The sequence below is a fragment of the Buteo buteo genome, chromosome 1, assembly GCF_964188355.1.
Source record: "Buteo buteo chromosome 1, bButBut1.hap1.1, whole genome shotgun sequence".
Taxonomy (NCBI): domain Eukaryota; kingdom Metazoa; phylum Chordata; class Aves; order Accipitriformes; family Accipitridae; genus Buteo; species Buteo buteo.
Genome location: NC_134171.1, coordinates 39,700,996 through 39,718,179, shown reverse-complemented (window position 1 = coordinate 39,718,179; position 17,184 = coordinate 39,700,996). Strand labels below are relative to the sequence as shown.

The window sequence follows — 17,184 nt, the reverse complement described above, 5'->3', positions numbered from 1 at the left end:
TCTGTTTTGCCCTATTTCAGGACATCAAAGGCAATGAAACACATTGGAGTGAAATTTTGTAAATTTCTTAAGGCTTTTGAATGTAAATGTGTAGCGATGACTCAATTTTTTTTTTTCTAGTCATGAAATAACAAGTCACTAAGGTAGCTAATAGTTGTGATTCTTAATGCTCCTTTTAAACAGTACGCTGGAGCTTGGTAAATTAAAACATCAGCTATTAATGTGAATGCTATTTGTTTAAAAAGAACTTTCTGGAAGCATTTAGTGCGTTACCATTTGGTAGCAAGATGCAAGAGTTTGGTTTAGAAAGAAATTTGACTAGGTTTAAAAAGAAATTTGACTAGTTAAGCCTGTGCAGTACTATTCATGGCACTTAAGAATTAGAAATGGCTATTGAAAATAAAAGTGGCTGAAATGACTATATCACCTGAACTGATCTGTAAGATGACAGTTTTGGAAAGACACAGGTTTTTTCAAAATTGAAAAAAAAAAAAAAAGAATAAATGCTACAAGGAAGTTACATAAATGTTGTGGTTTAACCCCAGCCAGCAACTAAGCACCACACAGCCACTCACTCACTCCCCCCCATCCCACTGGATGGGGGAGAAAATCGGAAAAAAGAAGTAAAACTCGTGGGTTGAGATAAGAATGCTTTAATAGAACAGAAAAGAAGAAACTAATAATGATAATGATAACACTAATAAGATGCCAACAGTAGTAATAAAAGGATTGGAATGTACAAATGATGCGCAGGGCAATTGCTCACCACCCGCCGACCAACACCCAGCCAGTCCCCGAGCAGCGATTCCCTGCCCCCCCCTTCCCAGTTCCTAAACTAGATGGGACATCCCATGGTATGGAATACACTGTTGGCCAGTTTGGGTCAGGTGCCCTGGCTGTGTCCTGTGCCAACTTCTTGTGCCCCTCCAGCCTTCCTGCTGGCTGGGCAGCAGAAGCTAAAAAATCCTTGACTATAGTCTAAACACTACTGAGCAACAACTGAAAACATCAGTGTTATCAACATTCTTCACATACTGAACTCAAAACATAGCACTGTACCAGCTACTAGGAAGACGGTTAACTCTATCCCAGCTGAAACCAGGACAATAAAGAGTTGACTTTAAGACTATGCTTAATGAAATGTTGTCTTAATTTATCTGTAAATATTTAAAATGCCTGTGCTTCCTGAAATGTAAAAAAGAGGGGTTAAAAGGAAATATACACCTTATGTTGTGTTTCTTTGGTCATTTGTGTAGTTTATTCTGTTAAATCTTTTTGTAGCTACAAAATAATCCACTTTTTCTGATATACAATGTATAGAAATAGGACACTCCCTCTATCTTATGGTTTTTTTACAACTTGAATGTACCAGGTGAATTTGTAATAAATAAAATGTATGAGACCATAGTCAAACTTTTCCTTTGCTTAAGTATACTAGCTCCCAGTAGAATATATTATAAAATGTAAGACCTCTTAAAGCATTAGTGATCTGTAAAAGGAATGTTTGAAAGAGTCTGTTCCACTCCTTTGCCATCTGTGCATTTTTCAGTTTATTTCTTTTATTAATTTTTAATTGACCTGCAGGTTTGGCCTTGGTTGTAGGTAAAGAAAAGCAGAAAACAACATATGGCAGATGTTAATTACTTTGTTTATGATGTTATTGGAAGTAGCTTTGATATGATAACAGTATTGGCAATATGGGGACTGAAATCCTTCCTTTCATACCAGGTGACTTCTGCCTGATCTAACAGAAAATTGTCTGGTATAGTGGCCTCATGTCTTTTAGTCTTCCGGAGGACTTGAGAACCTATGTTAGAAGACCCGCGTGTCAAGTGAAAAAATTCTAAGTGCGATACACCAGAAAAGCGCGTTACTTTATACAGAAGTCAAACCTGATCATTATGAATTACAAAGACCACTGGAAAAACTGCTATGCTTTGGAGTGGCTTTGGCTTGGGGAGGGTTCTTCTCTGGGAATTGAGCAGTACATAAACAAGTAGCTTGTTGCTGTGTTACTCTTAATGATTAGAATTAATGTACTTGGTTAGGTAAGAATAGTTCATAACTTCAAAAAATAGACTAGTGTAATGCTTGGAAACATTGTTAAGATAAAATACCCATAAGAACTCTCTTTCTTTCTGAGGATTCACTTTGGTATGAACGGTTCCATGCGCATTAACCCTGATGGAAGCAAAGACAGAAATGGAGCGTTACCAGTTTTGGAGATACAGCTTACAGAGGATACTGTTTGGTTTTTTGAGGTGACAGTAGAATATAGGTAAAGCCAGAAACTAACCAAATTAAACACAGCTTGGTTTATTTCTTTTTATAACATTCTTTTAAGAACATAGTGAAAAATCACACACAAATTAAGTGCTTGGATGCCATCATAGACACAAAGAAACCAAACTTTCTAAACATGTCTTATTTATTGGTATGGTAATTTATTTTGTCACTTTTTTTATCAGAGTTTACATACAGTTAAAGTAGTTCTATGCCATAGTCTCATTAGATACTCTCAAGACTGGGAATGAAAGTTGGATTTAATTCTGTCCTTATACCTGAATGCTGAATCCTGTTGCTCCTTTAATTTCCATGCAAGTCTCACTTCTTTAACAAGACTAAGGACTTGCAAGGATTACTGGTTTCAAATCTTTATGGTCCTAAGGTTGTGTTTTTGTTTTCTTTTTGGAAGCAAATTGGTGTAATTGTTCTAATTTATTTCTCACTGCTAATAAAAAGAATGTAGCAAGCTTGATTTTTAAAGCATTTGAGGCTCTTGGCTGAAAAGGAGTGTGTAAAATCAAGTAATGTATATAGGCATATTTCATATTACAAAATATAAAAGCTTATGTAAGCTTGAGACTTCTCATACTGTATTATTTTCAAACAATTATGCTTAACCTAATAGATAGATTTTCTTAAACCTTGATTTTTTTTATTGTCATGTTGTAACTACTGGACCATGCAACCATACAGTTAGTTATGTTTGATGGTCTAAACACATGGTCTTTCCATGTTGGAAGCAGTTTTAAAGCAAGGACCTGGCAATTATTTTTCAAACTAATATGAACAAAAGGAGGATGATTTCTTGTATGTTGGACCAGATGCATGTTCCATGCATGTATCACTGACCTGTTTTGGGGAGGTGTTGCTAATGTAATTTCTGTGCCTCTTCCTGTCACTGGTATTTTCATGGTTTTTGTTATCTGCATATAATGTTCTATTATACTTTCATGTGTTGTTTTTAAAACCATACTGCTATATTAGCATATAATTAAAATAAAAATAAATCTTAATGTATTTTTCTCTTCCAGAAATGCAGCTGAGAGCGAGCGGAAAGTGAGAATGATGGAAAGCTTGGATGTCTGTTCTCCAAAGTTTAGCTTCTTAAGAGCAGAAAGTGAGATTAAGCAGCAGAAAACCCGCATGTTGTGTGATGTGTTACTGGATCAAACAGTATTACCTGGAGTGGGAAATATCATAAAAAATGAAGCACTGTTTGACAGTGGTCTTCATCCAGCTGTTAAGGTGGGTGAAATGTCTCAAGATTGTTTTTAATGACACCGAAGTATTAAGAATGTAAATACATATTTATATAACATTTTGTGATCTTCTTACCTTTGTTTTATCATCTGTCATTTCTTAAATTATTCTAAGACATTAAATTAATGTTTTATCATTATAACTGGAAATATTTGTCATGACATTCCTTGGAACCTGTTGCTGCTACTCCTGCCTCAGAGTGGACGTGTTTTGTGGGCCTAAGCCTTTTGTCTTACAACTTGAAACCTCTTTATTAGGGAATTCATTTAACTTTCAAATCCTGACTTTGTCTGGTATCCTATTGTGCTACCATTAAGTTGTCAGCCTATAAATAAGGGAATGTGAAGAGTGCTCAGGTTTTCTTTGTTCAGTTACTACCCAAAATAGTTTATGTGGTAGAGCTGATTATTTCTGCAGCTGCTTCTTCCACTTCCTGTCCTGATAGCTGGCATCATTTGCTTTTCTACCATTGTTTACCATACTTTTTTGGTAAGTAAGCATACAAGCATACATCTCCAAACTTTGGTTGAAAAGTCTGATGTTTGCAAAACAGATTGAGATTACATAGAAAGTAAAGGAAAACTGGTGAAGATAGTAACTGAAAGGTTTTTTTAAACATAGTATTTCTGAAAGTTCTTCATAGGATCAGTCTGGATTTTAATTGTATCTGCAATGTGAGCTGACAGAGGAATGAAAAATGTGGCTTAAAATTTTGAGTTCTTAACAAAAATGTATTTGGTTTATATGTCTCTCTAATTGTGATGCCTTTGGCTCAAGTATTCTTCCTGAAGACGTCTCACAGCAAAGAGCCTCTGATGATGGATAGGTTATATCATAATCCATGAGGAAATTAAGAGGGAACTAAGAGTTGTTAACGCCACGTGATTCCTGTGATCAGGAACTCTTAGGTCAATATAGAAGAAGATAACTGAAATTTTTACCTCATGTTTTGCACAGATGAGGTAAAGTATATTGTTTGGTATTCACACAGTGAGTTTGTGTAGTATAGAATGTGAAAATGTACTGTTTTCCTAAGATGATATATATAATGTGAAGTTAGAGAATTATCATAACACAAAGCTATGCAATTCCACTTCAGCTGAAGGTGTTCAAAGTGCCCTTGCACTACAGGTCTTTATACTCTTGTCCCTTAGCATCACAATATTCTAAAAAAACCCAAAAACATTCTTGTCTTACTTACAGGTTTGCCAACTGACAGATGAGCACATACGTCACTTGGTGAAAATGACACGTGATTTTACCCTGCTTTTTTATAAGGTATTCGCACATGTTTCTGAGAAATATCCAAAACTTGACTCCGGCATGTTAGATGTATGTGATCATCCAGTGAAAACAGTAAAAAAAGGCAACAAGACAAGTGTTTCCATGAATAGGAATGTTGGTTTGTGTGCTCTTTATTAATTGTGAATTGTCAAATGACGGAAAGTTGAGGGAGTCTAGACTGTAAGAATGTGCACAGCTTGGCCCAGCTGCAGCAGAATGGTTTGACAGGTGCTGCCTGAGGGCCAGTACAGTTTTGCTGGGCACACCCTGTAATGTCACTCTGAACATGTCAGAATTAATGTAGGTTAAGCACACACTTATATGTAAGGTAATGTAAAGGTCACTCTTCAAACTGGGAACTAGAGATTGCCCCAGGGAAGTATGAAGGTAATTCATGTGGCTTCCTTTATGAAACTTGAAATAGCAAGTATATTTATTTGACTAAATAGAATCTAACTGCTAACAACTTTTTTTTTTCTTAACCGAAACAACTTTTTTGGTTGCTAAAGTGAAATAAGTTCCAGCTTTTCCCTACTGCCACAACTTCAGTACAATTTCATTTCTTCCCCTGTAAACTCTGTAATTCCTAGTTGCTCTAACTTTCCAAAATAGAAAAACTCCAAGGGTCTTCATGCATTATGGAGCTAGAGCTATTGAACCCTGCCAGAGCTGGGCTAGTGTTGCTGGGCCAGCTGTGGTATCGTTTGAACTGTGCCCAAGGAACTGTGATTGTAGTGCAGAAACTCATGTGGCTCTGCAGAGTTGTCTGCATCTCTACTGTGCTTTTCTTGTTTTTTGGGTTTTTTTTCTTGTTTTTCTGCTGGTTTTAGCTGGGGTATGTCTATGATGATTCCATGTGAATTGTCTCATGAAATGTGCCTGCTTGTCAGTTAATTTTCTTCATAGTAGCTAGTATGGGGCTATGTTTTGGATTTGTGCTGAAAACAGTGTTGATAACACAGGGATGTTTTCATTACTGCTGAGCAGTGCTTACACAGTCAAGGCCTTTTCTGCTTCTCACCCCACCCCACCAGTGAGTAGGCTGGGGGTGCACAAGAAGTTGGGAGGGGACACAGCTGAGACAGCTGACCCCAACTGACCAAAGGGATATTCCATACTGTATGATGTCATGTTCAGCATATAAAGCTGGGGCAAGAAGAAGGAAGGGGGGGATGTTTGAAGTGATGGTGTTTGTCTTCCCAAGTAACCATTACACGTGATGGAGCCCTGCTTTTCTGGGGATGGCTGAACACCTGCCTGCCAATGGGAAGTGGTGAATGAATTCCTGGTTTTGCTTTGCTTGTGTGCATGGCTTTTGCTTTTCCTATTTAACTGCCTTTATCCAAACTCACAAGTTCTCACTTTTACTCTTCTGATTCTCTCCCCCATCCCGACACAGGGGGAGGAGTGAGTAAGTGGCTGTGTGGGGCTTAGTTGCTGGCTGGGGTTAAATCACGACACCCAGATTGTAGCATCGGGTCTGAGCTGGCTCTGCAGTGTGTTTTTTGGTTCTTTTTGGGGTGAGGGAAGGTGGTGTTGGTTGTGTGTTTTATGTTTGTTTTATTTTTGTTTTCTGTGCTGCATTGATTGGAGGTCATCAGCTCTTTAAGAACACTCCTGCAGGTGCCAGGTCAAAGATGACTGGTGCCAAATCGGCGCTAGCTGGTCCAGCTGAACTCAGGGAGTCCCTAGCATGTATTTGCTTGCACTGTGCTAGTATGTTTTATTTGTCTTCTTTTATCTCATTAAGAGGAGAATTCCAGACACTTATACCTGATTTAAAATCAATTCTTTTCATAAAAGAATATGAAATACAGATGATAGCCTTTACGAGTGTGCCTTAAATATCTTTATGTAGTCATTGAGCCATCAGTTTAAGTCGGGTTTTTTATTTTTGCTTCAGCTTAACTGTAGAAGGACTGATAGAAAATTTATACTGGGTCTCTAACTTGGTTTTTAAACATGTTCTGTTTTAGTGCCGCAAAACCGGGTCTACGCTCTACAAACACTACAAAGTATACAAGCGCCCAGCCTGTGGTCAGTGCAATGGGAAGATCACTGTGTGTCGTTTAGGAGAAAGTAACAGAATGACTTACTTCTGCTCTCAGTGTCAAAAGGCGGATCTCCAGCTTGTCAATGTTAGGTATGATGGTAACTTTTGTAATGCTTTTAAGCATCAAAGTGCTTAAGCACATTAATGAGCTGTTACAGTAAGAGGACATCACTTCTCAAATAGAATGGATCCTTGTGCATTTTATATCTAAATTCACTTGACTTTGCACAAGCTTTGATTTGTTGATACTATTTCCTTCAAAGGCCCTATCTATTACAAAATACCTATTACTCTAATCAAATGTAGGAATTATAAAACAATTCAGAGTACTCAGAATTATTCACTGCTTCTGGAAAAATTGCCCCTTGTTCTTGCTGTTACAAATATAATAGGCTTGGATGTTTACACACGACTGAGCTGAATGGCATACGGAAGGTAGGAATGTGTGTCTATTTGTTTTCATAGGATAGCCCCTTCAGTCCTGGAATATCTAGATAGCTATGCATCTATGCAATTTTTTTCTGGCTGTAGAGTAACACTGAGGATAACTAAAACTTCAGTAAATTCAGAGTGCAGCAAATATTGTAGGGCTTAGGACTTTTCCTCCTTAATGGATTTGGAAAGCTTTTACTACAGGTGTGCCACAGAGACACTTTCAGCTCCACATAAACTGTGCTAGCAGCAGCTTTCCTCCTTTTATTTTAGAAAAGCACAAAATGTGTTTAATATCACAAAGGGTCAAAAGGTAAAAGTTCCAAAAGCACCTTATTCAGAAATTATTCAAGTTATTCTTGAAAATTTTCATCTGAGGTTTCAGAATCTTGCCTTTTTATACTAAGCTCTGTCAATCTAATAAAAGATACTGCTTTGCTTTGCAAACTTTGCCTTCATTAGTGTGTGTGTGTATATATATTTTTTAGAGAAGATTTACAGAACATGCAAGTCCCTCTCCCACCTCCAACCTTCTTTCAAGATTCAGATGGCCGAATGGATTTTGGTTAAAGCTTAAAAATTGCCTTTGAGTAGAGGTGAAATATAGAAAATTCCAGCATCGAAGATAAATATTTCACATGCTGATAATTCCAATCTGCTGTATTTTCAGAAAGTAATAATGACAAATGCTTTGCAGAAGGGTAGGAAGACTGCAGTGTTCTGTTGAGTCAGATAACTAGCAAATGATGCAAGGAAAAAAACCCAAAAAACTCTTTCTTTCCCTGTTCTAGAACAAGTAGTGGTTTGGTTTTATTGTTGTTGTTGTTTTTAAACAAATAATTAAACAGTGGTATATTTCAGTGAAAAACATGGTAGCTATAAAATAAAAAGGTCCTTTCTTGTGCTATTCTCATCCTCATGTGTTCTACTGCTCTATTTTCTATTATGCAGTAACTGTTACCAAATGGAAGTATGTGTAGCTCAAGTAGTTTATCTGCCATTCCAAGCTTTTCACTTTTGAAGACTGAAAGAAGCCATGTGATCAGACTGACATGCTACAGATCATAAGCTGTAGAATTTAACCCAGTGGTTCTTGGGTCAAGTCAAGTAGCTTATGATTTTGCTTAGCTGAAAAAGTTAAGAAAATATCCATTATAAGTTTACCTCATCAAATTCAAATGTACCTTAAATCTTAAAAATATACTTTTCCCCCCATATTTCATGCTCCAAAAGGGGGAGGTGGGGGGAATGACAAGACAGATGGACCGGGGGAATGCCATGGAATTACACTCCAAAACATGACATGCTGTATATATTCAGTTTAGTATTGTATTTTTAATAGCTGAGTAGAAAAACTCATCTAATAATATCAAAATACCCATTTTTAACGTTTCTCGTTTGTCTGCTTTGTTATCTAGCTACAGTATTTTGGTGAATGCTACTGTAATGTCTGTTCTACCTCTTGACAGCACAGGATCTCTTGTATGTCAACAGTTCTCATTATTCTCCTTAGTTTTCCTGTTGTGTAAAACATGGTAGGTAGTGGATATTCCTACCATTATCTTAGAAATAGCCTGTTAAGGAGAGCGATAATTATGGAATAAATGATAGGTGTAAGGAGTATCACAACAGTTCCCAAGTACAGCATTTGCATTATTAATTGAAGTGTTTAAATTTTTAGTATTAAAAAAAAGTGCATTCACAAAAACTATGGAGAAAAACACTTGATGACTTATCAACCATAATACTTAAAAATTTACATACATTTCTTACTGAACAGGTAAGTTCAAGTTACATTTAACATGCTAACAATGTTTGGATACTATGACAAAACTAGTCCTTGGTAACATGTAGTGAATGTAAAATAGTAACTGTGATTCTAAATCAGTGTATCAACATAGGAGGTATAATTTACAGAAAAATAAATATAATTAAATCTATAGAGGTGTCTGGAGTACAACTTTGGCTCACCAGTCACAGCTAGGACATTCCTGAACTCTTTCTGATGAAGGAAAAAAAAAAAGCACCAAAAAAAAAAGGAAAAGAAAATCCTTAATTCTGAATAGGCTTCTAAATGTTAAAAGGCTTTCCAGCAAATGGTGACACACAAGAAAGACTTTCTAACTTTTAAGGTTTTCAGTTCTGTTGGCTGCTATGATACCGAAGTGGTCTAATGGGTACCATTTAAATGAGAGCAAAAAAATTTGTTTGCTAGATTGTGTGACTTTCTGTAGTTTGGCTTCTGAACAGTTCTTCATCCAGCAATGCATCAGTAAGCATTCTGTACGAGGGATGCAAGAAAAGTGCTGAAACAGTCTCCCTTTGTCACCAAGTTTCTTGCTGCAGTACTTGAAAATGGTAGGGAATTTGAGAGAGGCCAGGGCATTGTGCTGGAGAGTACATCAGATAATTACTAATTTTCTGTCCAATTTGTTTAAATATTTTTATTTGTTTTACTTCTGCAGCATTGGGAAAGATTTGCCCTTGAGGTAAACAACAAAAAAAATCAAACTCAACCATGACGTGCTGTCCAAGCTATGATAGGCAGGCATAACACTGTGTACTGCTTGTTCTGTAGCCCTGTGCCTCCCTGCACATAGTGGTGTAAGGCAATTTGTAGAAGAAACGTCACAAAAGACTAACATCATTCTTTTGTTTCACAGCAAACTGCCAACTAGAAATAGCCTAATTGGCTGGGCATATGGCAGGGGGTCATGTTCTAATGAACATGTAGCTCAGAAATCTGAAGAGGAGTGGACGTGTATGTGCTGTACCCTAATAAACAAGCCTTCTGCTGAAATTTGTGATGCCTGTTTGACTTCAAGGCCTGAAGGTATTGAAAGGTTGTCTGGAACCTATACTGGGAAAGGGAGGAGGACTGTGGTTTTGATGCAGTTTTTAGAACTGTAGAAGTGTCTCATTGTGAATTGTATTTATATAACTTTAGCTAACTTAAAGTCAGATTTTGGGGAAATCTTACACAGACAATCATGGAAACTGTCTTGTCTTAAGCCCCAAAAGTCTCTTGTATTCCAGCTTTCTGGGCAGGTGGGATTCTATAGACAAGCCTCTGCAGTAACCCTTTGTTTTTATTGGGGCAAGGAGTGAGACAAAACGCCATTCTTTCCACTTTCCTTAAAATCACTAGAAGCTTGCAGCATATGCCTGATGGAGAAGTCTCCAGGGGGCAGAAAAGTAATTCTCATTCTTTCATGTGAACAAAAGCAGTATATTTTGGTACCCTTTCCAAAAGGATGTCAGGTTTCTCAGGGGCTAGGGGTTTTTTCCCTGAGTTCAGAGTAAGGATGATTCTAGACTTTGCACCTAAATTTATTGTTTGTCTCTTGCTGGAGCTTTTAATGCTGCTATCTAGATCTGGTGGGCAGAAACAGCTGTGAATGAGACCTAGAAAGGGACAGGAAGATAGAATGAGTAACATGCTGTGTTTCTGTGTGGAAATTTAGATGTTAAGAAGGGATGAGTGAGGTAATAGACAGACTTTCCACCAAGACCTGTTTTCTTTGTGAAGAAGAGCTTTGTATTCTTTTTTACTTTCTGTAGAAAAAGTGAGTAAATTACTCTGGAGGGATTTACAGGAAGTTATTGTGATCAAGACTGTTGCTCTGAAACATTTTGAATTGCTACATATATTCCAAGAAACAAAGTCTAGAGGTTTGCATTTGTGTGGCTTTTTAGGGAGAAAGTGAATTCTATAAGAATTCCATATTGAAACTTTGCTACCTCAAAAACTAATACCCATTTCACATTATGTAGTGAATTATTCAATGAAGTGACTGAAATCTGCATTCTACAACTCATTTCTTTATTTTACTAGCTCCAGTGCTGCAAAACTGAAAGAAAAGATATTTGTAAACAATATACAGGCTTTTTGTATCTGAGAAGAATTAATGTTTTTACGTGGGTTCCAGGACCTATTGTTAAAAGGTCACTGAATTTAATTATATGACTCAAAGTATATATGCTGAAATCAGAATCAAAGATCACATTCCCATAGCTTTTAATGGTACTTTGAGCCATGCTTTCCAAAGTGCCTCCAGATTCCCAGCCAATGAAGTAGTGACTTTGTGGTACTGATCTTGGTTCTTATAAAATAAGTTCCAATGCTTTTTAAAAGTATTGCTTCATTCTAGTTTATCCTTTTATGAATGGAGTGATGTGTGTGAAAGTCTTACTTTACACTAGCTAAAGTCCATTTCTTCAGGCCAGGAATCAATAAAAGTATGACTTTGTGCCTTACATGACACTTGCTGCCAGCAGAGGCTAATCTTGCATAATTCTCCTGCAAAATCAGCACCAGAAACCTGGAAGTTTTAATCTGTCCACAGACTCAGATTTACCAACTAACATTTATCCTGGAATTAATACCGTCAGCTGGACCTTAAAATATGTAACAGCATGTGCACAATTGTTTTACTTTGTAACAAAATACTGTTTCTTTTCCTGTAATTCTAAGTTTCACTTGTTTAGTTGTATGCCATTACTGAAAACAGGCCTGGAATTTGAAGATGTGTTAGGCTTGGTGGAATACTGTTACAAAAATTCTTTTTTTAAAAAATAAGACTTATTTTTGCATCATAGGAGTGGCATTTGAGATTTTTTTTTTTAACATGGTTTTGCTTACCTCTCTTTTTTCAAACTTTAAGATTCCTTGCCTTCTCACTTTGGGGTTTTTTTTCTGTCTTTTATGTTGTTTCTAAAATTAACTACTGTCTGCAGAAACATTTGAATTTTTGAGGATGGAATACTTGGTATGTAAAGTTAGCTGCTGGCCATACAGCCGAAATAATTCAGCCTGTAGACAGAGATAACTATTTACCATTACATCTTAATTTCCTTGCTCTTTTGCTAAGTACAAGGCCAAGCTTCTATTCTTTCTTAAACAAATTGGAATGCGCTGGAACCAGTATATTTCACTGTGCAGCAGTGGCAAAATGGAAGGAGCCTGGAACCAAGTATTGTTCAGAGTAAACTGTAGGAATTCTTACTTTGTTTCTGAGTGAGAATGCCTTTGGAGAAAGTGTGCTGTTGTGTATGCCTTATCTACCCAGTTTTCTTCTGCTTAATTCCCTCTTCCTTCTACTGAGGGAAGATGTAAGAGGGAGACACTAGCTGGAGGTGGTAGAAAAGGACTCTGTTCTTGAACACCATGGCTTCACAGCTGCTTAACGAAGATTGCACATAGGCACTCCATAAAGTTTTTCTTTTCACCCTTTTCTCAGGAAATATTACCTACAGACTCCTTATTTATTAAACTGGCATTAAGAAATTATGCCCACTCTTTTCGAATGATTAGTGGCCACTAGGCAGGCCTTTGATTCTGTGAAGAAACATACTGTTGTTCATGTTAGGAAATAAACGCAAAGTAAAGGTCTGAACTGCTTGCTTCTGAAGCCTCTTACAGTAAGGGTTCAATAAGTTTGGATATGCACAATGTTTGGAAAGGATGGAACCCTGAAAGCACTAGAAAACGCAACAAATGGATATTCCTTTTTGTGTCTATAGTAAAACAATACTTTCAAAATAGATAATGAATTGCTGCTGGAGGTACTGTACCCTGCGATCTCCCAGTGCTGGGGTTATAAAAGGTTATTTTGAAAAAACTTAAATATTTTAATCCATGCATTTGGGCCAAATTCAATTTTGTATGGTTAATTCTCAAATAGCTTTCATTTACAGAGTACGATTCACATCTGGTCCTATTCAAGCAATAGTAATATTACCTTGAAGCACATGTTGTATGTGACTCCAAAAGTGCATAAGCTTTTTTTATTGTAAGAAATTTGGTACTGTATCTAATCTGTGACAAGTTTTGAGATCTTTCAAGATGGTATGGTAAATTTACTCTTTCACTCCCTCTATGATGGCTTATGAATACAGATCAGAAATATGATGTATCACTCTACACAGATGGATTATAACCAGTAATTTATTTTTCCTTAGTTCCAAAGACAGAGAATGTTGAAGATTCTGCAGGCTTTAACACAAACTTAATGAAGTACCCCTGTAATGATTTCAGAAAACCGAGCACAGAAATAAAGATCAACAGGAAAGCTGCATTTGGAACTACAACTCTTGTCTTAACAGATCTTGGTAACAAAGCTGTTTTGAGAAATAATACCCAAATATCTGATGGACATTCTCAGTGTGTTGCTCCAAAAAGCAATTGTAAACAAATACAAAACAATGTCTACCAGTCAGGTGGAAGCACAGATGAGGATTGCTCAACACATGTAACTGCTATGGCTTTGTCCTCCTATCAGCAACCTCTCTCTTTCAAACACGTACAGAAGAAACAGAAAACTGATCATATATCCTCAGTTCACCAATATAATATAGCAATCAGGTATGTATTCTAAAATGTAAACAAGTCTCTTTATAATCCCATAAACCAACTTTATCCCTGAAGATTAATGGAATACTGTGCTGTTGGGTTCAGACACTGTTGTCTTTGGATTTCTGCCAGAGGTAACTTATTCTTGGGTAACTAAAATTATACTCAGATTTCAAAAGCACTGGATGACCTAGGCTGTCACTGGAAATGTCCTGATTTTGGCATCTGGCCACTACTGCTGTTAACTAAACAGCTGTTTATAGTTCGGCTATTCCCATGGAATAGGACAATATAGCTCTAATAAGTCAACAAGCACAGTTCTACATAAGGAGTTGTCTGATCTTAGCACTGTAGTTGCTATCTGCTTAAAGACATCTTGAAGTCATTGTGAAAGATGACAAAAGGAAGGTAGCTGAATGATTATATTCTAATTGAAGTTAATTGTCAACTAACAGTTTTCAACATTCTTCCATGATACAAAGCTCTGTATAGGTACCTTGATGAACCTCCCATCACTATTTTCTCTTAACTTTCCTCCTGATCCTGTATGTAAATACTTAAATGCTCTAACCATCCTGAATTTTTATTTACACAGCCCTATTCAGACACATGTGTTGCCTAGTTATGAGAAATGTGAGAAACTGTTAGGGTTGTCAAGGAAAAGTTGGGCAGGAGTACACAACAGTAATGAGATGCAAGGGAGATGTCACAGTGGTAAATTATGCAGGGTGAATGTGAAATATTAATGATATGCTACAAAATTCTTGGTCATGTGTCTGTTCTGAAATACAGAAACTATTTCTTGCATTGTTGAAGCACCAGTTTTGAAACAGGATCTCACTGGCTCGCTAGGTTAGGCTGTATGATTATCCTTTCTCCTTGCTGTCTCAGTAGAGGACTACAGAGAACTGAGGATGTAGGCAGGATAACTGAGAATAGAGGAGTGCAAAGAAGAAATGAGACTGTATCAGTCACAATAACAGGTAGTTATAGCAAGTCATCAGCTTCAGTGTTTTTTAAAAAAAAAAAAGAAACAAAAAACAAAACCCAAACACTTTGTAACAAAAACCAACAAAAACTTGGGTGTTTTTTTTTCTCTTGTTTTAATGAGGTGTTGGAAGAAAACTGCTGATGTCTGCAGGACTGCAATCTTCCAGACATAAAAGAGAACATAAAATTCCTAAGCTGATAACTTAACAAGAATGAATTAATTATTTTTTTTCTTTTTTTACTAAGGCTTCATCACTGCTTTTCTGCTCTATAAATATATTGGAAAGATACATTTCAGAGAACTAATCTTTTTCATGTTACCATTTTTAAATAAAGCCTTGTGTATTGTATTCAGATAATCTCTGACTATCTCAATCATGAGGAAGAAAAAAAGAAACTTTATCCCATTCAGAGAACACTTTTCCACCCCCTCAGATGGATTACTTCTTGTCTGAATATGATTTGGACCATTACTGTCACTTTTTAGTAAAGAGCGTGGGAGTCTTCTGTGAAGCATACAAATACCTTTAACCTGGAGTAATTACTTGGTATTGGTCTTTTTCCCACTGAGAGCAGAATACATTTTTAGAATCTATTGGAATTTGGGGTAGGCAGTATAATAGCGGTGGTAATACTTATTTTGTTGTGCAGATTCATTTGAGTACTTTGAAATAATTTAAAACATGGGCTAATGCTGTGGAAACTAGTATATCTGCAAGAAAAGCACACAGGCTTGTCTATTCACTACTAGCAATCAGTCAGCTTTAAAGGTGCAATAGGGTGCATTAGAAAAGTAAGTTCTCTAGTTGTCATTGTGTGTAAAAGTACTCTGAGTGAGCTATTGTAATGGCAGGAGAGAGTTCTTTGGCTGGGAATCCCTTTAACGTTACACAGCAGACATTTTGTAACCTGTCATTACAGCACATCTCAACCAAATATGACAGATGATACTTGCATGTCAAGCATGGGCCATCCTCGCTGCAGTAAACACAGCCGTCTCTGCAGCCTCAGAGTTGTGAGAAAGGATGGAGAAAACAAGGGCAGGCAGTTTTATACCTGCCCTCTACCCAGAGAAACTCAATGTGACTACTTTCAAGTATGTATATGACTTCAGGGCCTGTTTTCTAATAAGCACTTGTTCCTGCAGCCTCCTTGCCCCAGTAATCTGTAATTGTGGACAAATAAAATCCATTTAAAGTTTGGGGTAATTTTAAATATTTTTGCACACTGAATTGAAACTAAGAGCATAACAGTAGTTATAAGATTACAGTTTTAGTTACTTCTCTTGCTCCTGAGAAGGCACCTGCTTGGCTAAATGCTCTTAATCTGCTTCTGCATGATGTAAAACAGATGCATAGCAGAAATGTTGGTTTGAAGGCACTTGTACAAGTTGTTTAGTTCAGCCTCATGCTTGAAGAAGGACTATGGCAAACTCTAGATCTAGACATCAGATGCATTTCTGTCTAGCCAAAATCTTGAAAACCTCCAAGGGTGAAGATTCTGTCATCTCCCTGGGCAACTGCTCCCACTGCTGCACTAATACCTCTAACCTGACCTTCCTAGCTGCAACTGGTGGCCATTGCTCCTTGCTATGAATGTATATGACTGAGAAGCGTTTGACTTAGTCACCTACCACTAGGTAGTTAACAGAGGAACTCAAGACAGTAATGACTATAATGCCTTAATTTGAAGAAAACTGTGTTAACATCAATTAAAGTTACATCAGTTAAAGTGCATACAGTTGCAATTAATGTTAAAGAAAAAAAGCTATCTTAACTGCTAGGAAGAGTTTCTTCTAGGGTGTCCCCTGTAGATCTGTTTCCATTGCTAATTTTAAAATAAGGAATTCATAGCCACCACATACGCTAAAACTGTGCCTAAAACTTGTTTCTTTTTGCAGTGGGCTGACTTGGATTTTCCATTTTGTAATCACGGCAAGCGATGTGTTATGAAGACTGTGCTGAAGATTGGTCTCAATAATGGGAAGAACTTTTTTGTGTGCCCTCTTGGAAAAGAAAAACAGTGTGGCTTTTTCCAATGGGCAGAAAATGGGCCAGGTATGCAGGTTATTCCTTGAGGTCAATGTTCTAGTTATCTGCTCCTCAGGATGTCTTAAGGGCATACAACTTTGCTAGTAATTTCTGGTTTGGTTTGGTTTTGTCTTTTTCCCTGTTCACTGGTTAATTAGTAAAATAGCTCCAACAATGTAAACAACTGCAGATTTGGAAAGAGTAATTTTACATAGTCCTATACAAATCAAAACACTGCTTGCATGCTGCATAGTATTTTGAAATAAACATCTAGCTTGCAATATATTGTAACATACTGTTATATTTCTAATAAAAAAATTGAACTGTTTTGGTTTTTTATGTAAATACCACTGAATTTTGACAGCACTGCCTACTTTCAAGCATATGTGATTTGTAGAATGGATAACTTAATCTAAATTAGTATTTTAAATTGATAGACTTTTTCATAAATGTAATCCTGTACTTGGTAAAAGTTAATAAAAACTGAATATACTTTT

At 36.8% G+C, this 17,184-nt stretch overlaps 1 protein-coding gene across 2 annotated transcripts in view; it reads left to right on the top strand.

Moving 5' to 3' along the window:
* Positions 1-17,184, top strand: part of NEIL3 (nei like DNA glycosylase 3) — a 24,775-nt gene extending 7,591 nt beyond the window's left edge. Inside the window, exons 3-10 of one of the 2 annotated variants that reach the window (XM_075041761.1) lie at positions 2,144-2,278; positions 3,318-3,531; positions 4,750-4,824; positions 6,807-6,973; positions 9,979-10,148; positions 13,277-13,679; positions 15,579-15,753; positions 16,558-17,184. In XM_075041761.1, coding sequence (XP_074897862.1) covers positions 2,144-2,278; positions 3,318-3,531; positions 4,750-4,824; positions 6,807-6,973; positions 9,979-10,148; positions 13,277-13,679; positions 15,579-15,753; positions 16,558-16,734 — 1,516 coding nt within the window. In that variant the 3' untranslated portion in view covers positions 16,735-17,184. The remainder of the gene's footprint in view (positions 1-2,143; positions 2,279-3,317; positions 3,532-4,749; positions 4,825-6,806; positions 6,974-9,978; positions 10,149-13,276; positions 13,680-15,578; positions 15,754-16,557) is intronic. The other variant, XM_075041769.1, reaches the window with a different exon arrangement.